At 30.7% G+C, this 27,199-nt stretch overlaps 5 protein-coding genes, 1 non-coding gene and 1 pseudogene across 7 annotated transcripts in view; 4 read left to right on the plus strand and 3 right to left on the minus strand.

Annotated features, from left to right (window-relative positions):
- LOC140920556 (uncharacterized) overlaps positions 1–296 on the minus strand; it is a 1,443-nt gene extending 1,147 nt beyond the window's left edge. Inside the window, exon 1 of the mRNA XM_073369054.1 lies at positions 272–296. Within this exon, the coding sequence (XP_073225155.1) occupies positions 272–296 (25 nt within the window). The remainder of the gene's footprint in view (positions 1–271) is intronic.
- The window catches only part of LOC101491066 (putative serine carboxypeptidase-like 52), a 4,789-nt gene extending 1,653 nt beyond the window's left edge, over positions 1–3,136 (plus strand). Inside the window, exons 1-10 of one of the 2 annotated variants that reach the window (XM_004486227.4) lie at positions 7–38; positions 251–288; positions 624–722; positions 926–1,012; positions 1,140–1,286; positions 1,593–1,664; positions 1,850–1,968; positions 2,075–2,188; positions 2,293–2,338; positions 2,819–3,136. In XM_004486227.4, the coding sequence (XP_004486284.2) occupies positions 693–722; positions 926–1,012; positions 1,140–1,286; positions 1,593–1,664; positions 1,850–1,968; positions 2,075–2,188; positions 2,293–2,338; positions 2,819–2,902 (699 nt within the window). In that variant the 5' untranslated portion in view covers positions 7–38; positions 251–288; positions 624–692 and the 3' untranslated portion in view covers positions 2,903–3,136. Of the gene's footprint in view, positions 1–6; positions 39–250; positions 289–623; positions 723–925; positions 1,013–1,139; positions 1,287–1,592; positions 1,665–1,849; positions 1,969–2,074; positions 2,189–2,292; positions 2,339–2,818 lie in introns of those variants that run through there. The other variant, XM_073370666.1, reaches the window with a different exon arrangement.
- Positions 3,137–3,698: 562 nt separating this feature from the next.
- On the plus strand, positions 3,699–8,648 carry LOC101500463 (putative hydrolase C777.06c). The gene is made up of 10 exons (XM_004485920.4): positions 3,699–4,021; positions 4,111–4,246; positions 5,231–5,358; positions 6,179–6,326; positions 6,412–6,517; positions 6,808–6,866; positions 7,207–7,242; positions 7,307–7,416; positions 7,581–7,647; positions 8,257–8,648. The coding sequence occupies exons 1-9, from the start codon at positions 3,840–3,842 to the stop codon at positions 7,636–7,638; spliced, it is 963 nt and encodes a 320-aa protein (XP_004485977.1). The 5' UTR covers positions 3,699–3,839; the 3' UTR covers positions 7,639–7,647; positions 8,257–8,648.
- Positions 8,649–10,000: 1,352 nt separating this feature from the next.
- On the plus strand, positions 10,001–11,908 carry LOC101500777 (uncharacterized; annotated as a pseudogene).
- On the plus strand, positions 11,669–11,784 carry LOC113785253 (U5 spliceosomal RNA). Its single transcript, XR_003471394.1, has one exon. It is a non-coding gene; the product is annotated as a U5 spliceosomal RNA (small nuclear RNA).
- Positions 11,909–13,180: 1,272 nt separating the features above from the next.
- LOC101501093 (large ribosomal subunit protein eL38z/eL38y-like) lies at positions 13,181–14,671 on the minus strand. The gene is made up of 3 exons (XM_004485921.4): positions 14,512–14,671; positions 13,691–13,874; positions 13,181–13,394 (listed from the first exon to the last, which is right to left on the minus strand). The coding sequence occupies exons 1-3, from the start codon at positions 14,593–14,595 to the stop codon at positions 13,372–13,374; spliced, it is 291 nt and encodes a 96-aa protein (XP_004485978.1). The 5' UTR covers positions 14,596–14,671; the 3' UTR covers positions 13,181–13,371.
- Positions 14,672–18,118: 3,447 nt separating this feature from the next.
- On the minus strand, positions 18,119–24,588 carry ARF3 (auxin response factor 3). Its single transcript, XM_004485922.4, has 14 exons — positions 23,817–24,588; positions 23,134–23,246; positions 22,379–22,477; positions 22,201–22,257; positions 21,940–22,095; positions 21,761–21,845; positions 21,533–21,623; positions 21,213–21,377; positions 21,005–21,127; positions 20,745–20,820; positions 20,426–20,573; positions 19,141–20,321; positions 18,856–19,046; positions 18,119–18,603 (listed from the first exon to the last, which is right to left on the minus strand). The coding sequence occupies exons 1-14, from the start codon at positions 23,857–23,859 to the stop codon at positions 18,405–18,407; spliced, it is 2,727 nt and encodes a 908-aa protein (XP_004485979.1). The 5' UTR covers positions 23,860–24,588; the 3' UTR covers positions 18,119–18,404.
- Positions 24,589–27,199: the final 2,611 nt, after the last annotated feature.

The raw sequence follows: 27,199 nt of genomic DNA on the forward strand, positions 1-27,199 counted from the left end.
CATTCCTGTTCCAGTAATTGTTCAAGAAATTGTACAAGGTACAAATTCATGGCTCGGTTATGTATGGTAAAATTGGTACTTTTTATTTGAAACAAAATTTGGTCGAACATAGATCCTTTATAAGTTAGATCATAGGTCTTTGTTGAGCGATTTAATCTATATGTAGAAGCTAGTGCACACCTGCCTATTTTCACTAATGATTTTTTTGTATATTGCAAGTTTAATTATTCACATATTCCTTTATGTGCAGGAAATAAAAAAGGGGTCCAACCATGGATTAATCTCCAGGTTAGCATCTTGAGGGATCACTCTCTTGTGTTTGGAATGTACTCTTTCAACTTGCTCAATAAAGTACACTGTATACAAATGTATAAAGTATGTTGTAATTAATATGTGAAAAATGCAAGTATTGAAAATTTTTAATTTTGTTTTGTATAAAACAAAGGTTTGAACTTATGACCCCTTAACACTCAAATCACATTGCTCAAGTAGTAAATATGCATTTGATCAAACAAATTGTGCATCATATGAAGAAAAAAAATAGTTGGCTATATCGCCTTCTAAATTGATCATGTTGTTATAGAACAACTTCTGGATAAATTATCAAATGATATTTTTTTCAGGGATATTTGTTGGGAAATCCTATAACAACTAGAAACGAAAGAAATTATGCAATTCCTTTTGCTCATGGAATGGGACTCATATCTGATGAACTATACGAGGTAATAGAATCATAATTTCTCAATAGTTGATTACGTAGTTATTTTAATAATTTTACTATTTAACGTATTTTGATTCAGACAGCGAAGAGTTGATTTTTTTTTTTTTTAAATTGTTCCAAATGTTGAGAGCTTGAAAAAAGAAAGATTTATCAAAGATGCAAAGCACTAAATTAAAATGCTAACCGATCTCTAATATTTTTCAGTCACTGCAAAAAAATTGTCATGGAGACTATGTAAATGTAGAGACCAAAAATGTTGTATGTTCCAGAGATATCAGCTCATTCGATGAGGTAAATATAAGCATCTATTTTTTTATTTTTTTTGGTTTCTTATATCCTTTTTTATCAAATTTCACGAGTAGAATTTATTGTCAAATGAACAATCACAAAGTCAACACCACTCTTCTATTTTTCACAGGCTACATCAGGACTCAATACAGCACATATTTTAGACCCTCTATGTGAGTGGCTTGATGTTGAAGAGGCTCCAAGAAGATCTCTAATTAAGAAATATCCCTCCAAGCTTTTCAATACAAATCTCAACTTGCCGCCCTTATACTGTCGAGTAATCTTCATTTTGCCATATTAAATAAGAAATACTTTTTCTGAAATGAAAAATAAACAAAAATTATATTTAAAAAGTTGATGTAAGGGTAAATTTTTAGTTCATATACATTAACTTTATAAATATATTTTTATTTTTATTTAATCTTAAAGAGAGTATTTGCTTAATGTTTCTTTTTCATATATTAAATTGTATGCAATGCAATGATAATCTTATTAAATATACCATTTGTCTCATTATAAGTATACATAAACCTCAGTATATATATATTTTTTAACTTGATGTTTGTTTCCTTTCCACCATTAGAGTTATCCATATTTCCTTTGCGGTTTTTGGGCCAATGATGATAATGTTCGCAAAGCACTGCACGTGCGTAAGGTAATAGTTGATATACATTCCGTCTATCTCAAAATATAAGTGAAAATGAGTTAAAAATTTTGAGGTAAAAACTTTAATTTTTTTGACTTATTTTTATATATCAAAGTTAAAATTTTCTAATTTTGTATAACAGATTTTCACACTTTTTTCCTTCTTATTTTTTCTCCACATGCGCAATGTTGTAGGGAAGTATTGGGAAATGGCATCGTTGCACCTATGATATACCTCGCAAGAGTGATGTTCCTAATAGCTATGATTATCATGTAAATCTCAGTAGAAAAGGCTACCGTTCACTAATTTACAGGTCAATAACTTTTTTCTATATGTTAATAATATATTGCATAAGATATTACTAATGAACTACTTTTTATGATTTCTTGTGACAAATAGATTTTGTATATTTTTATCAGTGGCGATCATGACATGACAGTTCCATTTTTGGCGACACAAGCATGGATAAGATCTTTAAACTATTCCATTGTGGATGATTGGAGACAATGGCGTACAAATGACCAAGTTGCAGGGTATTTACATATATAACTGTATTTATATGTATAATAACCATGCTGCAACGCTGCATTAATGACCAAGTTCAATTAATATTTGTTTTAATTTTTTTCAAGTCTAGATATAAAAGGACTTACTCCAATCAGATGACATTCGCAACTGTGAAGGTAAATCTGTTCTTTTTTAATTGTTACTTATTTCACTTGACTAATGTCCTCGTATATAAATAAGAGATACAAAGAATGAATTATCCTTAAACCTTTAAGATTAAATTAGAGAGAAAGTCATGAAAAGAAAAATTACATGGTTTATGTCTTAACTAAAAGATCATTTGCTTCCCAAATTCCTTTCCCTTGTTTAGGCGATTCTCTTGGGTAATTGGTCATTTCTTTAGCAATCCAAGGTCTTTAACCAAGTCCGTTAGCTAATGTGTAACATTTTGCTGACGTGTCTTAACTTGGTCGGTCGTATCAATCTACATGGCAATAAGTGTTAAGTTTGAAGGGCGTAGATGTTTGCCTAAAAATCCAATAAACGCTCAATTTGTCTAAAAATTTAGTTAGGAGAATTATTTAATTTGAAATTGATATAATCATGCACTAAGAATCTTGACTAGTTTCTTTATTATTGATTGATCAACTTTTCAGGGTGGAGGACACACAGCTCCCGAGTTCAAGCCTAAAGAATGTTTTGAAATGTTTAGTAGGTGGATATCTAAGAAGCCTTTGTAGGAATAATAACAAACAATAAACTTATCTAAGTTGCCAATGAATATGTATAACTGATTTGGCACATTCCACAACAACACCACGAGGTTGGTTTTGGGCCTTTTACAACAACAAACAAATATATGAATCTTTCTAAAGAAAACGATAAGAAAATGTACCATGAAATAATATCCATGGGATTGTACTGCTTTTTTTAAAAATAAAATAAAAACATGACCACTTATTTATTAAATAAAATTGTACTTTTGATAATTTATTTTAATTTATTTATTTCCCTCGTTCCTTTATAATTTTGCATGTTAAGTTAACTTTTTACATTTGTAAACGTTTCTACAATTGAGCAAGTCTCCTGTCTCACAATGCATGAACAACTCAAGATGTAATTCCGTATACAACCAACATAATTATTTTACGAAGAAAGAGAAAATATTCAACAACACTCTAATATAAGTAAGATGGGATTTGTTTCACCATAAAAAGTAACATGGAATTTTGCAAAATAAAGAAGAATTAAGAGGCAAATTTGATTTCTTACACCTTATTTTTTTTAAATAATCACATTAAAAATAATAATAATAATAATAATAAACTTTCATTTGTATATTACAACTTTAAAAAAATTTAAAAATTTAAAAACAATGAAAATTTATTTTAAATGACAAGCTATTTTAAAATAACCTCTCGTAAAATAATTTATAACAAATTATTTTAAAATTATTAAACGACAAAATCAAGTTTTTTTACAAATTATAAACGATAGTATTTTTTTAAAATCAAAATAATAGTATTGAGAAGAGGAGGAGTGTGCAATTGCGGAAAGCCGTTGATTTTGGCGGGTCCGAATCTGCGACAATAATATTAACATCTTCTTCTCTCTCTCTCTCTCTCTCTCTCTATCTCTATCTCTCTCTCTCCTTTCTTCTGGATCTGCGGTGACGGCATGGCCACTTCCAATGGCTCTGACGACGGAACCACTCCTTCTGAATCGGCGTTGATCTTTCTCGGAACAGGCTGCTCCAGCATGGTTCCCAACGTAATGTGTCTCATCCAGCCCTCCGATCCTCCCTGTCCCGTTTGCGTTCAGTCATTGTCAATCCCTCCCGACAAAAACCCTAATTACAGGTTCAATACATCCTCTTTAAACTCCTTCGTTATCATCGTCCATCGTTTTCTTGATAAATTATCTTTTCATTTTTATTATAAATTTGCAGATGCAATACATCACTATTAATTGATTATTGTGAAAGCAATGACAATCACAACTATATATTGATTGATGTTGGGAAGACCTTCAGGGAGACTGTGCTTAGATGGTTTGTTTCCCATCGGATTCCAAGAATCGATTCTGTGAGTTGGTTTCTCAACGTTTTTATGTTTAAATTTTAATGTAGATTTAACTTTCTTATTGTATTAAACTTAATTTAGTGACTAACCCCTACTGATATATGCAAATGCTAGTGAAATCAATGTGTTCAATACAATGCTGAAATAAGAGTTTGATAGTGAGATCAATGTGTTCAATCAATGTGTTCGATACAATGCTGACCTCTCAGTCACGCAACAATTCCAAAATTTTAAATTTGTGTCAAGATTTTCACTTCAAATGACACCCTTGGAAATAAGATTAATTTTACTACATAGTTCTGTTTAATGATGTTATAAGGAATAAGGATCTGTAAAAATACATTATTATTAGGACATAGTCTTCAAATGACTCCAACAAGTCAAAAGGCATTTCATTTCAGATGTATGCTTGTAACAATATCTAGGGTATTCCATGAAGAGAAAGAGAAGGGCCATGGTGAAAACATTAAAATATTTCTTAAACAAGGAAACACTCAGTAATGTTGTCATTTCTATTTAGGTAATAAAACTGGTAAGGCGAGCAGACAAAGCAATGAATTGTACCACTACTAATTAACAAAATAGAAATCAAATCTGTGTATGTTACATACTGTGAGAATGTCGGTAACCGAAGCTGAGCCCCTTAAATATTTTAGTTGCCATTGGCTCATTGTGTAATCTGATTCTATGGTGTTGTTCTGTAAAGGCACATAAAAAATAAGTGCTGCACAGAAAATTTTACATTCTCCCACCCCCAGGGAAGAAATTCATTTTAGGGAAAACAGCATATATAAATGAATCATAAGTAATGAAGTATGGTAATTGTTACTGATCCATGATATTCAAGAACATGGATTTTTTACAATTTGTTTTTAGCCTAGTTTTTCTTCCTTTTGTCTACATTACGTTCCTTGTAATTTGTATTGACCTGAAATTTTCATTCTTTGAGAATAAAGAAGAATAAGTTATTGCTTGGTTGAGTTGCAGATTATTTTGACTCATGAACATGCTGATGCAGTTCTTGGATTGGATGATATACGTGCTGTGCAGCCTTTTAGTCCAACAAATGACATTGATCCCACCCCCATCTACTTGAGCCAGCATTCAATGGATAGGTACCTTTATTGATCGTTGCTTGTTTTGATATTTAATTAGCTTGAATTATATGCACCTTCCCTCTATTCTCAAAACCTACATAAACATATCTTAAGATTATACAGCATTACAAAGTAACCCTAACTATCAGATAGTCTCAGAAATAGTATCAGAACCATTACCATTAAAATTAGTTATATTACTTGCTTAAACTATAAGTTCTGGTATAGAATTTGTGCCCTAGATAAATTCATTAACAATAAAATTCAGCTAATCGAATCACTTATTATGATAGTTAATATGTTAAAAGGTATTGCTCTTTAATTTTTACTTTTTGATATAGATGATATAATTCTGCTGCTGTCTCAGGATAATTATGTGCAATATTGCAACTGTATGAGTCTTTGATATGAAACCAGTGTGCTGTCTGCACTTCCCAACCACTGAACTGAGATGCATGTATATTTGGGGAAATTGTTTTGATTACAATGTGACTATTTTATAAGCAAATTGAAAAGTTCTTTTAATAGTAAGAGTACAAGGAGTACTAAAAAAATTCAATACGAAGTCCTAAATCAAAAGCAGTAAGCACAACCGGTAACAATAGCCAATTGAAACCAGTAAAAACAAAAGCCAAACCAAAACTTATCCTAAAATCAAATTGAGCAGAACAAGTCTAGCAAACCAGTTATATATTTGAGTATATGCGTTGATCACTTAGCCCGTACATTAGAATGTGACTCCTATCTCAGCATGAATTATAATGCACCTATTCTTTGATTTTATGGGCCATCCTATGCTCTCAAGTAGCTGAATTCATGTTTTAAAACTTTGCAACAGCATAGAAGAGAAGTTCCCTTATTTGGTTCAGAAAAAACGCAAAGAAGGACAAGAAATACGAAGGGTAGCTCAGATTGCTTGGAACATTATTAGGGACGACTGCAATCAACCATTTTTTGCATCAGGATTAAAATTCACTCCTTTACCAGTTATTTGCCACTATCTTTTGTCCTTATGTTAAGAACACAATACTCCTTTTGTACGAGGATTTCACTGTTTTTGTGTGGATGTAGGTAATGCATGGAGAGGATTACATCTGTTTGGGCTTTCTTTTTGGTGAGAAAAGTAGGGTGGCATATATATCCGATGTTTCAAGGATTCCTGCAAGTACAGAGTATGGTACGATTTGAATTACCTTACCTTCATGCTTGGACATATGCTTTTATCATTAATGGGGTTTTCTTATTTATATATTGACCGAAAAAAGAATGACATGTCATGTTGTAATTTAAAGTATGTTGTCGTCATTGTTGTAATTTGGACAGGACTGATTCCTTTTTAGATTGCCAAAACATCTTCAGTCCTAGAAGACATGTCTCATTTTTTAGGTGTCTATACATAATAAGAAAACCCTCAGTTGATTTATGATTTTTGACATCTAACATTTAGCAATAATTTCCTTTTTACAGTCATTTCGAAAAGTGGAGCTGGACAATTGGATCTTCTAATATTGGATTCTTTGTATAGGGTCAGTAGTTCTGTTTTCAGATGTTTTGTATAGGGTCAGTAGTTCTTAGTATTGGATTCCATTTTCGGTAGTTCTGTTTTCTAATACAAGATAATAAATGAGGAACAAAAGACAAGGATAGTGCAAATGACACTAACAACCTTTTTGGTTCCAGATGTTCAAGGAACCCAGGCTCTCATTCCAATTTCCACTCTAAAACCAAAGACAAGCCTCTTGTTTTTTTTTTTTTCTCCCTATTGTTTATATCATATCATCTATGGTTTTCTAACCAACCATTTAAACTACCTAATCGGGTGGAATTATCTAACATTTTGTCTCTTTGTTTTTTGTGTCATTGCAGACTGGATCACATAACGTTCACCTTTGTTTCCCACAGGTTTGTTTTCAACTTTGCCAATTGATAACTGGAGGTGAACTGTTATTAATTGTTAATTTTACAGACTCTTGAAACTGTGAAGAGGTTGTGTCCAAAGAAAACCCTTTTGATTGGAATGACTCATGAGTTTGATCACCACAAGGACAATGAGTTTTTGGCAGAATGGTCCAGAAGGTATCAATTTGTAAAGTATTGACTGTTGCTAATACATTTAGTAATAATTGACCTAACAATCTGATAGTAGCATGATCATGTAAATGTAATATTTATCGTTGTACTCCTATTGTATGTCGTAGATTTTAGAAAATGAGAGTTAACTCTTCTATGATTGTGCTTAGGGAAGGAATTCCGGTGCAGCTTTCCCATGATGGTTTGAGAGTCCCCATAAACTTATAGTAAGGAAAGGTAAATCCCTTTGGACCCAAATCTACTTTTTTGTCATCAAGAACAGTACACAAAGAAGTAGGATGTGAATTCCTCATCGTGACATGATCTGCTGCATGCATTTTTGTTGATGTCTCATTTTTCATGAGATAATATTATCAGGTTTTTGTTTTGTTTTATTTTTTGCTTTATTTTGTAAAATATGCATTAATAATTGTGGGGTGACGTTGAGAGGGTGTGTTTGTATATGGAGATGAATAGTGAATAGGTAGGAAGTTGGGTGTGGAGAAAACTGAGTAGGATAAAAGATAATTTTCAATTACTATAAGAAACTACACTTTCACTTAATCATGTTTACTTTAAAGATAATTTGCGGTTTAGAGTGTAACTAAGTGACCCTGCACTTTTCCTGGCTCTGTATTTTTGTGGTCGCTAACCATTATGAAGTAATATAAGCTCTAGTTTTTTGCTTCTTAAAACAACACACCCTTATATTAATAATGACAAACGATGACATAATGTCTTTTCTCGTCCCATTCTATTCCTTTATTAGTAGCCGATCTTGACTTTCAGTTTCACTGAATATTAACGATATATTAAATCTTAATTTGTGCTATCATTCTCTTGCAGGGTAAAACATGTAACAATGTGTACCATAAACAGTTGATCTTAATTAGATTCGTTGGAAGCCTTAATAATATATTTAAAGAAGATGCTCGGATTCTACAGCAATCCCAAGAATTGACAGTTTTGCTAGAAGGCGGGATTTGTGGATGTGACACTGATAACTTATTATATTATTGTGTACTAGAACAAATTTTTATTGCAAAATTGGAGAACAAATTGGATAGCAGTGAGTTTTAAGAGCTAAAGAATCCACCATATCGTAAGATTCTTTTGCAGGGTCACTTTATGCGCCACTGATATCCTGATAAGAGATGTATCTTCAATTGTAAAGTGATTGTCATAAACAATAAATGATCGACTACCCATTTGAGTGTTTCCCACACTGTTTTTCTTTATGCCTCATCTATTTTGCTGTTGCTAAATCTACTGTTTTTTGCTGTTGCATTCTGAACCTTCTCGCATGCTGATTTTTTTGCTATTGCATTCTGATAAAGACTCAAAATTGATTTTAGAGGCATATAATTGATTTTTTGTAAATAAAAAAAATGATTTTAAACTGTTTGGTTGATTTTGAATAGAATTGATTTTGTCTCTAAAATTGATTCTAATTTGAAGTTAGAATTAGTAGCTTTTGCCTCAAAATGCTATCTATATATCAAACATAATTCATTTTAAATTCAACTTTTAACTCAAACCATTTTTTTTATAAATAATTTGTGTTTTCGAAGAACCGAACACAAGAAAGGTTTTCCTCTTTCTCCTCCAAAATTTTTATTTGGGAGTTTGTATGAGATAGTTTTGAAGGAGAATGAAGGGGACCGAGAGATTTATGTTCATCTTTCTTAATTGTGAATAGAAGGAAAAGAGGTTTGGAGGCAAAGACTTTGAAGACAAGGGGAAAGGAAAAGGAAAGGAAAGAGAGAGTAGTCTTCTACAATCTACTTATATTGAAATATATTTGTCTTCACTTGATAAAAATTCCTCCAATACACAGACTAAAAAAATATAGTGAATATCATTGAAGGATTATCAAAATTTTCGAAATATTATCTATTTCCTCTCTTAGAGAACTTTGAAAATAAAGAAAACATTATTTATAATTATTTTTCTTTTTCATTTCAAAAAGTATCCTTTTAAACAAAGTGCAAAAGATTTATCTCTACTTTTCTTTCTTCTCATCACTTTTCTTAACTCTTAAACAAAGTCATAGTCTATATTTGGATTTATAGTAAGTTTATCATTCTTGTTTCTCAAAATATTTTCACCATATTTTATCTATATTTTGTTTAATACTATATTTGTCCTACCAAATTGTAAAGTTTTTTATTTTAATTTAAAGCAAAAATCTGGTCAAGTTAAATCGAATTCTAACACTTTTCTTCCAGAAACCATAATAAAAAAGAATTAACAAAAACCATGCTAGATGCTGCGAGGAATCTCATAGTCATAGACGTAGAACATTTTTGTCTCGCCACAATTAGCCGTGAACATGAAGTTGAAGAAGTCAAAGCAACTGACCCTTCTTTATGTTAAGTCTACTAAATTATATACTGCTTTGAAATGAAAAAAATAAAAAATATTTAAAATGTATCTAATCTTAATTTTTAGTTGTATACGCTAACTTTTTAAATCCTGTTTTTATTTATATTTTATTCTTCATCATAGTATTATTTATTTATTTATATATGTCCAATGAAAAGAAACAAAAACAAGACCAACCAGAAGGAAAGAAACAGCAGTTGAATTCCATAACACCAAAGTCAATTTTTTTGAATCATTCTAGAAAGCAACCGTGTCTTATGGGTTTGCTTCTCATATTTGAACACTCTCAAAGGCAAAAATATCATTAATATATTACTAGTATTAACGAGAAGAGCTTTGAAAGACTAAGAAACAATTTGAAAGATAAAGAATATAGGAAAAACAAGAGGATGGCATGTTCTGTGTCTTTTAACAACAAGAATTTGGACATAAGCTTCTTTGTTTTCAAGCCAACAGTTGTGATTGTAGATGATCTTGTTCATGGACTCAAACTCTTTTCCGTAACTACTGAAAGCCTTGGTTGTCTTCAAAGCTCTATATTTAGAAGCATCCATGGAAATACGGTAACTAATTGCTTTCTCTAATTTCCAATTTTACAAATTTATACTAAGCTAACTGTCTCAATTGTCAAGTATATGTTTCTTTTGTTTAAAACTAATTAATACACTAATGACTTATTTATTGTTCAGTTCAGGTAAAAAATTGTTGTATTTGTTCACTTTCATTTCACATGTCTGTCTCACAATAATTGTTCTGTGTTGGTGCTAATTTTTATTGGTTTTATATTTATTTAACTATTCATTGAGCTGAATTTTTGTTTCATGTAATCAGATCATATGGTATGGAGCATGGCAAAAGCAATCCATTAAGGAAAAAGAACTCCTAACTTCAACTCTTGTAAGTTTGATCCAAACTATTGATGTATGTTTAATGAAATACTGTGATCTGCTGTTACATTTTGTTGGTGTTCAATAATTTAAACACAACAAATTGTAAACTGTAACTAAATCAATTTTCCCCTTGATTGTAATTATTCTAATATAACTTTTTGTTAACTTTACAGAAATCAATGTTAACCAAGGCATCAACTATGTCTCTGTTAATTGAACATAGTTTCCTTGAAGCATATGCTGGAGACACAAGAGATGGCTCTTCAACTGCAAAATTCTCAACTGGTGACATAATATCCATCAACTCAGCAGTAACAAAAAGTAGTAGCAATGACCTTAATGACCTTTCCTACGCCATGCTCGCTCTTTTCCGCTCTCGCTTTTCGAAAATGGAAGGAATAGCTTCAGGCCTTTGCTTGAAAGGACAAAGTAAACCAATAGTTGTGTGCATTCATGTGTGGAAGTCTCTACATTTTTGTTACTCGTGGATTCTTAACTCAGACCATAAGAAATGGATGATGCCTTATCTTGAAAGGTTTTCGATCGACATGAAGTATGATATTTTCAAGGTAGTGTATGTTAGTGGTGACAATGTTGTTGATGTTAGCTATGTTTCTCATCATAAGATGTTAGAAAATGGGAAAGAAGTAGAAAAGGAGAGGTTATGCAAAACTGACATTGTTGTTAAAGATTTCAAGTTTTGAACCGTCATTTTCTGATGTGTTTTTTTCATTGTAAATATAGTTTATTGCTTTGTCAAAATTAATTTTCAGATAGAAATCAATGAAATATTGAATAAATATTAAGTGCTAATTGGTGGATAAATGAATGGGAAAAGAGATGCTTTTGATTTCGGAGGCACAACAAAACAAAAGAAATGTTTGCGCGTTATATTGTGACCGAAGCCCACATCGCTAGTGTAGAAATAAAAGCATCCTGCTCTTCCTATAAATTAAAACAACTCTACTTGTGGAAATTCACGGAACCATGTGATAAGCACATAGCGAACTATTCTTTCGCCTTTTACTAAAGAATACCGTGTGCGTGTCACTAAAAGTGGTATACGCTTATTTTTGGAAGAGTTCTCGAAAAGAGGACTCTGCAATTATAGTTTAATATTTTACCTCATTAAATTTGTCTCATTAGAATGGTACGTTGTAATGTTATTATAGTGTGACTTTTTATGGTTATAGTCTCATACAATACATATATTTTATATTATAGACTGTTGCGTCATTTTTGTTTTCTTCTATATTATATAATTATCATATTTTAAGTATGTATATGATTCTATTATATTCAATGGAAAATTGTACTAATTTAAAATTTTCTTAATTCATGTTTCTTTAACTTTTTAAATAGTTGATGAAATCGTATATTTGAAGTATAAGATTTATGCAAGTGCAAATACCTAACTGATAATTTACTCGAATTTTATCATCTTATTGATATGTACTTCAATGGAATGTTGTTAATGTCTTAAAATTTTCATGCATCTTTCTCATTTGAAAATTCGAGAAGCAACTACTCCCTCACTTGATTTATTGAAGTACGGGCTACTATACCTTCAATTGCAATTATAAGAAAATTTAAAATATTTTGAGATCCTTATTTTAATGTTTGTCTTTTAAAGTAAATTTATGTCTCATTCTTTTAGGGATATATTTGCATAAATATTCAAATAATAATAATAAGTTCATTCGCATTTTTTATTTTTCTTCGTGTAATTTGGACCAAAGTTCAAATTCAAGAATTAAACTTTGTGCAACTACCTCGTGACCATTAAGGCATTCAGAACTTCTGTTTGCAGTTTAAAAATAGTAAAAATGAAATTTGTTCGTCTCTAAATTTATTTTGGAACCGGTTATGTATTGGGTTGACAAAACTAAATTGGTTTTCGAAAAGAAAAAAATTGTCCAAGATTATTGTGTTCAAAGTAGCACATTTTTAATCAAAGTTAGGCAAGGTCCAAAGTTAATCAACTAATCTTTCAAAATAACTAAGGTTTATTTAAAAGACAGACATATCCGAATGTATACTTTTCTCAAGTAAATCCAACATCATGACCCAATCAACTCCCATACGGAGCCAACAGCATCCTTCAAATTTAATCAAAATTTCCATGGCACTTGTTCAAAGTACCTTTTAGTTTCCCCACTAGTTTCTACTAAATTTTATATATTGAAGGACCATTCACTCCAAAGAAAGGCTTCGAGTCTATTCATTTGTATTACTTGAATGCTGCTGCCAAAATTTCATTTTCTCCTCCCATAATATGTGCAAGTAAGAAAACAATAAACAAAACAATGATTTGGCAGTAAGAAAACTACTTGTCAATTACCCCCTATAAAAATTCATTTATAAAACTAGTCAATTATTTGTAGCTATTATTCTATTTAATTCTTCCACTTCTCCATCATCAAAATTCCAAACATCATCACAGAAACACAAAAACACAAACTAAAATAAAATAGAAGATAAATTCGAGCTTTAAGTCAGGCGGCAATAAATTATTCCATAAGATATAAAAATATTTCATTTTTCATTACCAAAATCATTTCCTAGCTACGACCTCGATTCAATACCAACTCAAAATATCAAACTTCAATTACAGAGAAACAAATATCACAAGAACGAAACAAAGGCCTCTCCTAGTCTTCTTGGTTTCTCACCCAGTACCTTTACTTTACAGGTCTTGAACATTCAAACCTGAAAACAACAAGGGCATTGTTAGTTAAGGCACAAAATGATAAGAATATACATAGCACAAATTGAACAACTAATGAAGACATACATTAATCCATCTGAATTTTGGAAAAGGAAAGTCACGTCAACATATAACAATTGCTAATGGTTAACCAATATAATTCTAAAAACTTTTTAATGGTACAAAATTTGGTTTCTGCAATGTGTTCTTACAATTGGCATATGTATACACAGTTGAACTAGGGATATTGCATGCTTAAATAAATATAAAATATCAAAATGTATATCCCGTTACAGACCTGGAGGAAGTGATTGCTTCAATTTATCAGCTTTCTCTACGTCAAAAACACAGAGTGTGTAAAGGTACTTGGAACACCTGACCTTGAACTTAACCACATCCTTGCTCCTCTTGATTTTCACCGACCTCGCATCCTTCCTTCGAGCAGTGAGAAGGAAATCCTTAATCTCGTGTATTTGCTTAGGCTAAAAAGGTCACAACACACATTGTGAGAAAAATTTGCCATATATAATATTATAGCAGCAAAGATATTTCAAAAAGTAAAAAAGTTATACAGAACATAACAAGCAATTAAACTAAAAACATAACTTGTGCAACTCAATTTGATAAAATTAATGGTTATACAACAAATCCACAAATCAAATAGAATCTAAATTGTAATAGAAAACACTGATCTCTTTACAGTCCAAAGTCATAAACATCAATATAACCCAATAATTCCTATTTCCTAAATATAAATTCAGTGTTTACATCCTCGTCAGTATAAAATTACACACTCTTGCTTACAACCCTCTTAACGAGTCAATTATTCAAGTGTTACATTTTCATGAAGATTATTTGTAAATTTTAACTTCACCGAGTTTCTTAGCATCTAATAATTCAACATGAAGTCGACCCAGAAATTGTCTTTCTAACAAGAATAACATTCTTACAGTGGAAATTAATAAAAATAATAACATTTGATTTCATAATTTGTCTTGCAGAAGAATAAGGGAATCAAATGAAAAAAAAAATTATAAATTGATTTAAATGACATATTTTAGTAATAGAAGAAGAAACAAAAGCAATTGAGGAATTAGAAAAGGGGGGATGAGAAATTACCATTGTTCGAAACGAGAGTGAGTGCGAAGTGGGAACGAGTGGAAAAATTGATGTAAATGTTGAAAGCAAGATAACACAACTCATAAACCCTAACCCTAGTCTCTCTCTTAGTTCAATGATACGAAGTCCATATCATATTTGGGCCTATGGCCCTTTTTTCTGGCCCAAGTCAAAACTGATAGAAGCCTGGGTGGAAGAAAACTTATTGTTAGTTCGGAAAACAAACATTAAACCCAAAAAAAAAAAAGAATACAAAAAATAAAAAAGGGGATAAAAGATACTTGTTGATATATATGTCAACGAAAATAAAAACATTTAACATGAAATATATTTATCACTAAATTTCTCCTATTACTATTCATTCAGAATGTAGGTTCAAGAAGTATATTACAATAGTAGTAAAAATATATTACAATATTATTTTCGCTTTTTCAATTCAAATGATTTATGGTTATTGTAGAGGATTTACACTCGATGTAGTGTAAATGCATCATAATTGTAGACGCATTGTCATTAAATTTATTTTGTAAAAATGTGATACTTAATAGTTTCTTAATAATCTAAGTGCATTGTAAATCAAGTCCAACATAAAGCTATGAAATATCAAAAACCCAAAATTAATATATCTTCAAAATTAATTGAACTAAACATTAGTTAACTAGTCTTTCAAAGCGAAGAATTCCTGCAGTGACTAATGATTGTGCAAACCATCCCCTAGGACCACCATTTTCTAACACCAATTAGAGTAAAATAATTTTAAGTAATTTTAATATTTATTAATTAAATAAAAATAAAATTTATTCAATATATAGTTTTGAATTTCTAAATGCACGAGACAAAAAATATCATCAATTATATTTTAATTTTTTAAAAGAATTAAAATTTTGAGATAAAAATAAAATGCTTTAAGATCAAAAGTTGAGGCAAGAGAGTATATAAAACATATTGGTCCCATCTAAAAATCAATTGTGTTACATGAACAACGAAAATTACCGGACCTATAACATGTTTCGATGTTTTGGCCTCCTTTCCCACATATTGGCAAATTGGTCATTTAAAGGAATTTTGAAACAAAATCTCATATACATAATGCTTAACTAGCCAAATGTGTTGTGATTTTGTGACTTATTTTGCTTAGAAACATGGCATCCATAGAAGGAGAAGAGAGAAACTTTAAAAATGTACTATATATCATTGTCTCCATAACCACACATAGGGTCAACCCCCGATGCAAATTTACATCTAAAAACAACTTGAAATTCTTTTTATAGCTAATTATTAATAATTGATAGGGCCTATATGTTTGAGATCAATCGACATATATTGTATTATTTTTTAATTATTTAATATTGTTACTCTTAATATACTTTTCGTTATGTTAAAAAAAATGGTATGCAAAAGTTACTTTAAAGTTATACCAAGGAGATATGACTTTAATAAAAATTCTTACTGTTACAGTTATATATTTTTTTAATAATCTAATATTCTGATTGACTGTAGTATAAAAATATTTTACACTAATAATATATATATATATATATATATAAATTAAATTTAATATATTCTTTTGTCTCTATAAAATATCAATTTTTTTATTTTTGTTTCTATAATCAATTTTAATTCCTAACTTTTATAAAATAAAATAATAAATAAATAAAAAAGAAGAAAGAGGGTGCTCTTAGCTTTATAAGACCGATTTTAGTCTCTATAATATAAAACCCATTACTATAAAAGGTTGAGAATAAAAATAGTCGCCAACTAAACATAAAAATGTTTAACTCTTCACTTATTTGTTTATACGCTCAAGCCCTAAATAGACTCATGTATAAATATTGAGTCATGCTAACAATAATTTTTATTAAGAAACATCAATTCTTAAATTAATTTTTAAGATGTTGAATACACACTTCCAAAATTATATTTCTATTTTTAATTTTTCAACAAGTATCAATAGAGTACTTGTTTGTATTTTCAATCGATGATAAACAAACATATATGCAATGCAACAACAATTTCCACAATTGTATCACAATCACAACCTTTTTGAAGATATATTGTGGGTGGCACAGAGCAAAACCAGAGAGTAAAGTCGGTCCCAAGAAATAAAGTAATAGTAGAAAGCAAAGTAGAAGAATCAAAGAGTAACTAACTCCTCTCACCTAAAAGCTAGTAAAATATATATAAAGTGAAAGTGGGGTTTGGTCGTTGGGTTGCCAACCTTTCCTTTTGTAATGTATATAGTGCCCTACCTTGTCACCATTCCATACCTTGAAAAAAGGCCCAACAAATAAGGCAGCCCCACAACATGCATCAAAATAAATTGCACAATCCTATACTCAACTCCATCTTCTTTTACTCACCTAAAAATTCCACCTCCAATTCAACCCTTCTTTTCTACCACCCTCTTCCTTAAATGAGACATAAATATTTTTTTAGGGAAGGAAAATAAATAAATAAATAAATAAAATAAAATTTTGGAAACATAAAGCTTAAATGAACTAGCAAGGATCCCAATATCGCCTGATATTTTTTATTGAAAAATGTTCAAATATATTATTTAAACTAAAGTTCGCCATCATTTTGTGTTTAATGATTTAATATTCTATGCTAATTATTGAAATTTATGTTTTTCATTCATAAGAGAATTCCAAATTTATAATTATGAAAATATTTGAGCCTATTAGTAAAAAGTTTATATAATTGATTAAATTTAAATATTTAAAATAAGAATTTAATTGAGTGTAAATAATTTTGCTCATATGTCCAATCATATAATTGAGTACATATCCAAGAAATATTAATTCAGTAGTAAAAGTTTAGTTTTATAATCTCAAATATGACTAAACATTGTCACTACATATGATATTATTGTAAAATATCATCAATTAACACTTATTAATAATAATATAATATTCTCACTCCCTAATATATATATTTTTTAAATATGACTAGACAGACGTGTAAAATCACTAGATTTACAAAGCATATCAATTAAACTAATAAGGTAAATAAAAATATATGTTAAATAATAAAATGTTATATATTTTATATGCGTTTTGAATTCCCGGACTAGTTTTGTCAATCTCCACAATAAAACCAAGGGGTTACGATGATTTACATATACTTTTCAACTTAGACAATGAAGTCAAGGTGTTATCATGTTTTACATATTCCAAATACTTTGGACACGATGGCATGAAACAAGTATGACCAAACAATTACGAAATGGACAAACGTACAGCTTTCACTTTACCATTCATGAAGCAAAAACATTTCATCAATCAAAGGGGAAAAAAGGGTGCATGGCCCAAATAAATAAATAAAGGACAAAAGTGGGCCACTTTCACATTAAATAGTAAGGGAAGCATGTTGATCAAAGAAAAAAAACACATCACATGCATTTGGTGTCCTCTTCATGTTCAAATAGTCACATCCTCTTTTTTCCTCAAATGGTTTTCTACACTTCCACACATGACTATAAGGTCCATTAGTTCAACATCATATGAAGTGTCAATTGGCCATTTAACTTCATGCACGATAATAATGATTTTACCAATAAATTCACAAACCATGACTCATCAAATGTCAACATCATGCATCCCAAAGATTGAGCCAAAACCAGACTAAAAGTTAGGTTTGGTATAAGTTGAATTTCTAGAGAGAACTATCTTCACTTCACACATTGATTTCCTAATGGATTAAGTATTGTATATAGTTGTAGCTTAGCACAATGATAAGATAACATATAGTTACAGTATTAGTTTATGAATAGTCCTAACATGAAAAACAAAAAAAATTAAAACAAAGGGCTGTGATATAATATAAACTACATTTAGGAAATGCTTCCAACCTTTGGCAAAGTTGAAAATGTAGACTATTAACAGTCACATTTTTCAGTAGTCTAGAGATCCAACGGTTGTTATTCCACTGCTTAAACTTCTTGGATCTTGACGGCTCACGTAGCCATCGCAGATGCCATTTGAGAGCCTTTGAATTGGAACCGAGTTCAAAAGCCCGAGGCCAGTGTTTCCCATTTGCTGCACTTCCTCGGGCGAAAGTATCTTGATGCACCATACACTACTCACAAATTCCCTGGCATAAGAGAGATCAAGTATAAGCGACAAACATGTACAAAAAAGAGGCACAATAATCTAGTTTCATTAAAAACAACGTATTTGAATGATTGAATCTGCAGCGTATATATCATCACAGTAAAAAAACAATGCAATTTTATGCTGCTACATTATAGAACTATCATATCATTAAAAAAAATCTCTCAATTTATCTATTTTTCAATTTAACATTTAAAAGGAAAAGGAAGAACATAGAATATGAAATACTTACGGCCAAGGGCCATCACCGAGGAGAAGAACATCATTCTCTCGGTCAACGAATACAAGCTGCCAGCCTGATCTCACAGGGTCCTCCAACTCGCCTTCTAGTCCAAACATTCGGGCGAGCTCACCGCGCAGCTCATGGTAGCTGCTGAAGTTGGTGATATCCAATGATCTTCCGTAGGACCCTGCTTTATAAACCTGTAACAAGAAAATGTACCAAATAAAAACCCAAGTGAATAAAGATAAAATTTTTGATTTGATATATGATAATAATCCCACTCCGAAAAGTCACCTTCACAAAGGTCTCGTTCAGCGGGTTGTTGTTTCCTTGCTGCGCATTTTCTGGGGTACGCAAGAAGCCGGAGTCACCAATACTAGACGTAACTCCGTGGTTCAGTGAAGAATCATTGCCTGCGGTGTTCATGTAATTAGAAGATTGATAGGGCATGGTTGAGGAGTCACTGTTGCCGCCACTGATCCCCTTGAAGTTTGACATACCATTATGCATTAGAAGAGACGAGGGATCTATATTGACGCCAAATAAAAGATTACTTTGTGGATCATTGCTCCCTTCTTGGTCTATTGAGCACTCCCTACCCGGAAATGGTGGCAATGTAATAGCATTTTGAGAAATGGTATTCTGTGGCTGCCCTAACTGCTCCGCCTGTGGCAGAATACATTGAGCTGCCCCCGAAGAAAGGAGAGGATCCACCGCAACACGCTTGGAGGGCCAACCGGTCGAATTTTGAACAGGAACCCAAGAGTTTGTTCTAGGAAGACTCAGAAGGTGTGATGTTTCATCTTGCTGTGGAAATGAACCTAAGATACTGTGCAAAGGAGAAACAATAGTGGTTGAAGAGTTCACATTTGAGTCAGAAAAACTCTGCTGGTTGCATAGTGAAGAGAGAGCTTGTTGCATAGGTGGGGATTGAAGTTGAGGAGCTGCTGAAACAAACTGAGACATTGTTGAGACTGCACCAGAAATCTGCTGACTATTATCCACCACTTGTTGAGTTGGTTGTTGTTGCTGCTGGTTATGATGATGGAGCTGATTATTGAATGAGTGCTGATGCTGAAGATGCTGCTGAGGATGTGTCTGAGTTTGCGGTTGAGATTGCGACAGATGTTGGTTCTCCAGATTGTTTTGAAAAGCCTGTTGAGGTTGTTGTGAATGTTGCAACATCTGCGCCTGCATTAAAGCAGCGGTCCGGTTTGCAAAGTTTAGCGGTTGCTGGAATTGATGTAAAGAACCAGGATGCTGTTTCGAAGGATCTACACTTCTCATGTCCTGAAGCGCAGCAGCAGCCACAGCTTGATACATATCTGCTTGCATATTCAGCATGGAAGGATCAAACCTTGGCTGCATCCAAGGATTAACACCAATCCCTTGAAAGTTCAGAGATTGAAGCCCTCTATCGGTGTCTCGAAGCCACAATAAAGGAGAGTTCATGCCAAAATCATCATCCTTCATGCCTGCCAGCATTTTTCAAGTAAAGAAAATTGAAACTATAAATTACGTTCTCAAAAAAATAAATAAGTGTGAATATTTTCAGTCCTAAAGGTGATATGAAGCTAACCATGGAATGAAGGCAATCCTGGAGGCCACGGTCGTTTAAGCCTAAGGGGGAACGGTGATGGATACATAGGAAATGTTGTTAATGGCTCAATTTCCCACAAAGACACTCTAGGTTGCTTCTCTCCTGCAGTCGATTCATCCCACCCAACCTGCAATCCAAATCACAGCTGTATTTCAATTTTCAGAATCTTTCTTTAACGAAAGAAACCAGTACATGAAAAACATATTAAAAATCATACATCGGAGAGGAAAGGGGCGAGTAAATTTAACAGTGTAACTTGAAAGAAATATTGAAATATCAACTGTATTTTCTTACAAACCTTTACCGAGCGCCAATGTGAGTTTGGCCACCGAACAGAATCAAGGTCACTAATGCCAGTTATCGTACCCATGTATCTGAACAAGAAAAATATATTGGTATTATATGACATTTAATATTATAAACATACATCATCAACTCTACAGAGTAACTAGTCATGGTTATCCCGATAACGAGAAGTTCTGTAGGCTAAACTTCACAGCTAAAACGCAAGGGAATTTTGTACAATATTATTTTCAACAATACGTTTGAAAGACCTACCTTCGCACACTAGACTCCTCTGTTTCAAACATCATCCTGAAACGCATACCAACTGAAACTCGAGTATGATACACAGCTTTAACATACTTAGTTAAGGGTATAACAAACTCTGATGGACTAGCACTGAAATTATAAAGAATAAAACGATGTCAATCAAAAGAAACATATCATTACTTAAGTTTTGCAAATGTGTGCTACTTATTTATACCGTGGGTTATAGAAAATAGTGAACCGACTATTGGTTGCAGCCGCATGAGCTGCTGCGGCAAGAAGTCCTAAGTGCATACTATCACTTGACAACACCGATGAAGGCATCACAGTTTGTGGGCGGCTAGCACGGCGGATTCCAAGAAGCAATTGGTTCTTTTCGTTCCTATTGAAGAAGAAGCACTTGAGTTACACAAACGATAAGATATCACGTAATTACCGACAAAATCAACAATTCTCATGTATCGTAATAAAGTAAGCAGATGCAAGAAATATGAATCAACTGCACTTCTCAAAGCGTGCAACAAGAAAATCACTTGCCAGATGAACAGTACAGAATCACCGGCAACAAGTCTTTTAGCACTCACGAAAACACTCCATCCAGTTGTAAGTAGATGCCTTTTGGGCTGGCCTGCAAAGGGCGAAAACTTCGAAGATTATATAAACAAAATCTTGACTTAGTTTCAGCCCTCAACAAGAAACATGGATATCTCAAAAACTGAAAGGAAAATATTTGCAATTAAAATGAAACTCAGCTTTCTAACTCACCCCGGAAGATATGTCTGAATTTCCATTCGTGACCATGCAAATCCCTTGCTATTAACTCTTGAGCAGGAGGCTGCTGGGAGAAGTCCTGCAGGTCACAATTACAAAGTGTTGAGAAAATTGATAGATTTGGCGAATAAATATATATGTTATGCAGCATGACTTTTTGACAAAAGGTTTACCAATGAAGGAAAAACTTTCTCAGCCGCTCTTCGAGGCACAGAGAACCCCCCGTGAGTACTTGTGTCACTAGCAGTCAAGGTCTTGCAGAAGTAGTTTGTCGGTTGTTTACTCGCAGTGCCTAACTCGGCTGGAAGGTAAGCCTCTTTTTGCTCTTGCTGCAAACGCAATCAACAATCATTGTTAAAAGCTGAAGAATGAATATAACCAATATATCTACATAAATTGTAGAACTAGTTATCATTTAAGGCAGTGTGTCATACAGCATTCAGAGGTTGCAAGGTCATCTGCGCGTACACTTCATCAGTTTCCACATCAGCCTGCATACAGAACAAGCAATTCGATATTGAAAAGAAAATAGCGTGCAGACACCAAAAAGGGGAAAAAATTAATCAAAAGGAAACACTCGTTACTAGAAAAAGATAAGTAAACAAGTCATACATGCATAGTCAAATTATGAAGTTGGCATATGAGCTGAGGAGGTAAGCTTGGATAGTTTGGGATATGAGCATCCACTTCCTTGTTTGTTGACACAGCTACCTGTGCAGAAAAGCACCGACTTAGGACACATGCGTAGCATATTCAGAAATCAACAGAAAATACTTTCTATGAGATAAATAAAATTACTTCATCTCTGTGAAATACTCCATCCGTCTCTAATCTTTTGGTCATTTAAGGTTCGAAGACACATATTAATGAATAATAAATTTAGATAAGTATAGACGCATTTACCCTTAAGTCGATTCATTAAAAAAAATCATTTAACATATATTTTGGTTTTTTTAAGGGTAAAAAGGAAAAAACATGATTAATTGTATCTTGGTTTCTTAAAACAATCAAAGTTCTAGGACACAATAAAAAACATAAAAGACCAAAGATTAGGAAGGAATAGTTCATATCAAAACGATTTGGACTGCAACATCAACTTATTTTAAGTCTCTTCAACCGCGATTCAGGCCACATCATTCACACATATTACTACGATTCTATGCAATATTAAAGTTCGCAACACAGCCACAATTTAAAGCTATGGAAACAACACAGAAGCAAAGAGACAAGACAAGACATTCCATAGAATACTCATGCCCAGAAAACATGAGATTCCTATTATTACTTTATTCTTACCATTAGCAAAAGAACTTTTCACAAGGGTTATTTCACAATAATAATCTAAAATCATATATTATTTTACTCACCTGTTCACTGTGACCTTGTGGAAAGTACACCACTCTACTTCCAACTGCTGGTAAAGAGACAAGAGGGCCAGCACATGCATGCCAAAGTTCTGAATCTAGAACTCGCTTTTCCCCTACATAATCCATCTCAATGTCATTTAATATAGAAAAGCTCATAGCTTGTCACAAAGGACAAATTGATTATGTGACACTCTTAACAAATCCAAGATCTTATTAATAAAACTATAAAACAAAACCAAGAGGAGGTGCTGCTTATTTGGCAAATGAAACCAAATTAATAAACAAGAGAAGCCATAGACCAAAAAGATGAATTTCCACATCTTTCACATCAAAAGAATTAATAAAAAAACTATTATTTAAGACAAAAACTTCAATGACTATTTTGTTTTTGTTTGAAGTCTCTGAATCTCAGGTGAAAGGGACTTAGTTCTATGGAATTCTGCCAGGAGACAAATAAAGTATAGTCAATAATTCTCAGGACTTAATTCGATTACTCCCGATCCATTCGTCATTCGCCCAAGCTCATTAACTATTTGAGCCAACCAATTAATTAACAAAATGAGAGAATAATACACATTCTAATCCCCCAAAGATTAAAGTAGCAAAAACCAGTTCAAGAAAAAATGGAGAACATAGAAACATAAATGAAATGAAAAGAAAAAAGAAGAAGAATGAACATATACCTTCTTGGGGTGGAGGACTAAAACCAGCTGAAGAAAGCCTCATTTGAGCAACAAAAGATAAAAAGAAATTTTGTAAACTCAAAAATTGAGCCCACAATCTCTCTAAGTAGACCAATTAAGTAACAAAATTCTCAGAAAATGACACTCCCACCAAAAACCAACCCTTTTAGTCTCTTTCTTTCTACTACAGAATATCATTCTTTGTTAACTTCTACCCCTCTTTCACCAACCAAAAAAATCATTCAAATCTAAATATACCCAAAAGATTCCCCACACTTCAATCCTCAACCAAAACCTGTTTCACAACAAAAAACAATTCCTTTATGCCTCATTCGCTTCTCCTCTTCCTCAACCCCCAACACTCCAAGTTCCAATCTTCAACTGAAAGCTTCATTGCACACAACCCTTAGCTCAAGAAAAAAACTTGAAAATCAAACAGATCTCAGCAAAAGAAGAGAGAACAGATCTTACAAACCCAGAAAATAAAGGGGTGTAAGTAGTAGAAATATAAAGTTTGAAGTTTTAACGTTGGGACATAAAAAAGAAGAACAGTAGTGGGTGAAGAGTGCAAAATGAAGAGATGGTTGATGTGTGTTGTGATATTGTGGTTATGGTGATTCTGTTCATGGAGCTACTATTACTACTACTACTAGTTCTAGTAAATTTGTGTCCATGCTACTATTGATTTACCTTACCTTATTTATTTCTTTTTCCTATTTTTATCTCAGCTTCAATCAATCACAATTCAGAACACAACCGCCATTATTTTTTGTTGTCCTCTTTTAAGAGAGAGAAAAATAGTTTTTATGAGTGTCGCAGTTTTTCTAGTGAGAGGAAGTCAATTTTCATAATAAAAATTTATTTTTGGAGGGTCAAATTTGAGGTGTTCAATTATCTATGTTGTTTCACAATTTTTGCATTTTCATTATTAATAATTTAATATGTTATTACTCTATCTTTCACAAAATAATGGATCAATTTGTAATAATTATCCAAAATAATTTATTATTTCAATTTTTAATATAATTTTTTATAACTATATTATTTTTAATAAAATATTTTTATTATATGTTTATGGCACTAAAAATGTATTAATATTTAATAAAGATATAATTTAATAAAAATATTATTTTTTTCACTATACATTTTTTAAAAAATATATAAAATAATTGAATCACTTAATTATTTTGAGATGAAAGAAAAATTATTTACACCCTTTTAGTAAATTATAAATAAAAATAGATAAATCAAACATATTAAAAATAATAATGTTGATTAAAAATTATTTTATTTTAATAAAAATTTAAACTTTGTTATCTAAATTATACTCAATTGCTAATAAATTATATTGTCAAAATATAAAAATTTATATAAAAAATTAAAAATAGGTTAAGTGTTTTATTATTAAATAGAAGATAAATTATTAATTTTTATTTATATTTTATCTTAAAAATATGAACTAAATTTATTTCGATTGAGTATTATCTGACTTTTTTTCTTTTATATCTTTTTTTTTAATTTTAACCAAAATTTTACACTTTGTAAAAATAATACAAAAATGCGATCATGTACTGCTATATAATGCTATATAATAATAATAATAATAATAATAATAATAATAATAATAATAGTAAAATTAATTATAGTAATAAAATAAAATTAATTAAATTGAACAAACAAAACACGTTAACTTAAAGAAAAAAATATCACAAATTGAAAGAAAAAAATATATATTTTATTATTGTTATTTTTATTAATTTTTATTTATTAGAAAAAAATAAGAAAATTATTATAATAATATGGCAAAAGATGATGAAATTGTTATAATAAACAAAAGATGAAGTTGTTATAATGACGTATTAAAACAAACAATTTGTCCCTAATATTTTTACGAGGTGTGAGGGAGTTGTTAAATACAAGGTGTGAGAGAGTTGTTAAGAAAATACGTGTTATTTTATGGTAATATATCATAGACACATTATTTCAGAGAGTTGTTAAGAAAATACGTGTTATTTTATGGTAAAATATCATAGACACATTATTTGTTTTGACTTGTAACAACTTTCTCTTATATTTGTTTTGGCGTATTATTATAACAACTTTTTTCTCTGACACATTATTATAATAACTTTTTTATTTGACACATTATTATAACAACTTTATTGGTACATTGTTATAATAGCTTCTTCAAAAAAAAATTATCTAATGAAAATAATAATATTAATAAAATATAAATTTGATGTATTTTGTTCTTTCAGTGGTTGGTATTTCTTTTTCTTTAATTCAGCGTGTTTTATTTGTTCAATTTAATTAATTTTATTTTATTAATATATTTTACTTTATTATTATTATTATTAAAATTATTATTGTTATTATATATTTTATTTTATTAATAGTTTTTTGAATTTTTAAATATTTTAATTATTTATAATTTATTAAATAATAATTAATAAAATTAATAAAATGACAAATATATATATATATATATAGCAGTACATTTCCGGGGTGCAACCTTCTATTAAGGATAAAAAAAAATTCCTTCACATCATTGCATCCTAAATTGCGTTCGGGACTAAAAAATAAGATATTTTTATATTATTTTTTCAAAGTGTGTCATTTTAGTAAAAATTAAAAAAGAAAAGAATATAAAAGAAAAAAAAGTCATATTATTTTTTGTACCCACTATTTCATTTGCAAACAATCAATGAGGGGAACTTACATCTAAGTTTCAGTGTGTCTCCCATATCTTTACTCTATCATTAAAGTATCTCTTTTACTCATATTAATAAAATACAATTATTTCTAATTCTTTAATTTAATTTTAGATAATAATTTTTTATTTATTTATTTTATTACAAAAATTTAAAATATAAAGAATTAAAATATAAGTTTATTTAAAGATTTAAGTTATAAATTTAATTAAATTTGTATTATATTAAAGATGATAATTAATTTTATGAGTTTTATTTAAAAATTTTGATAATTTTTTATTTTAAAAAAAAGATAATATTATTAATATTTTTAAACATAAAAAATTAAATTATTATTTAAAATTAAATAAAAAATAAATTAAAATTAAAATACTATCTAAAATTAAGTTGAAAAACTGCTTTAGTAATTATGCATATTAATAACTATATTGTCTAGGCAGTAGCTTGTCGTTTACTTGTTGAAATCAATGAAGTATTGGTACAAGTACAGTGTCGGTATTGGATATTAGTACCATTACTTCATGCAACATTTTAAATAGTGGTATATATAGATATATATAAATAAAAAGTCATTAAACGAGTTAAATTATTTAATTTATAATAAAAAATTATAATAAAAAATTTAAAAATAAAATAAATGTTGATTAAAACAATAAATTGTCAAAAAAAGTA

The sequence above is a fragment of the Cicer arietinum genome, chromosome 1 (genome assembly GCF_000331145.2).
Source record: "Cicer arietinum cultivar CDC Frontier isolate Library 1 chromosome 1, Cicar.CDCFrontier_v2.0, whole genome shotgun sequence".
In the NCBI taxonomy this organism is placed as follows: Eukaryota; Viridiplantae; Streptophyta; class Magnoliopsida; order Fabales; family Fabaceae; genus Cicer; species Cicer arietinum.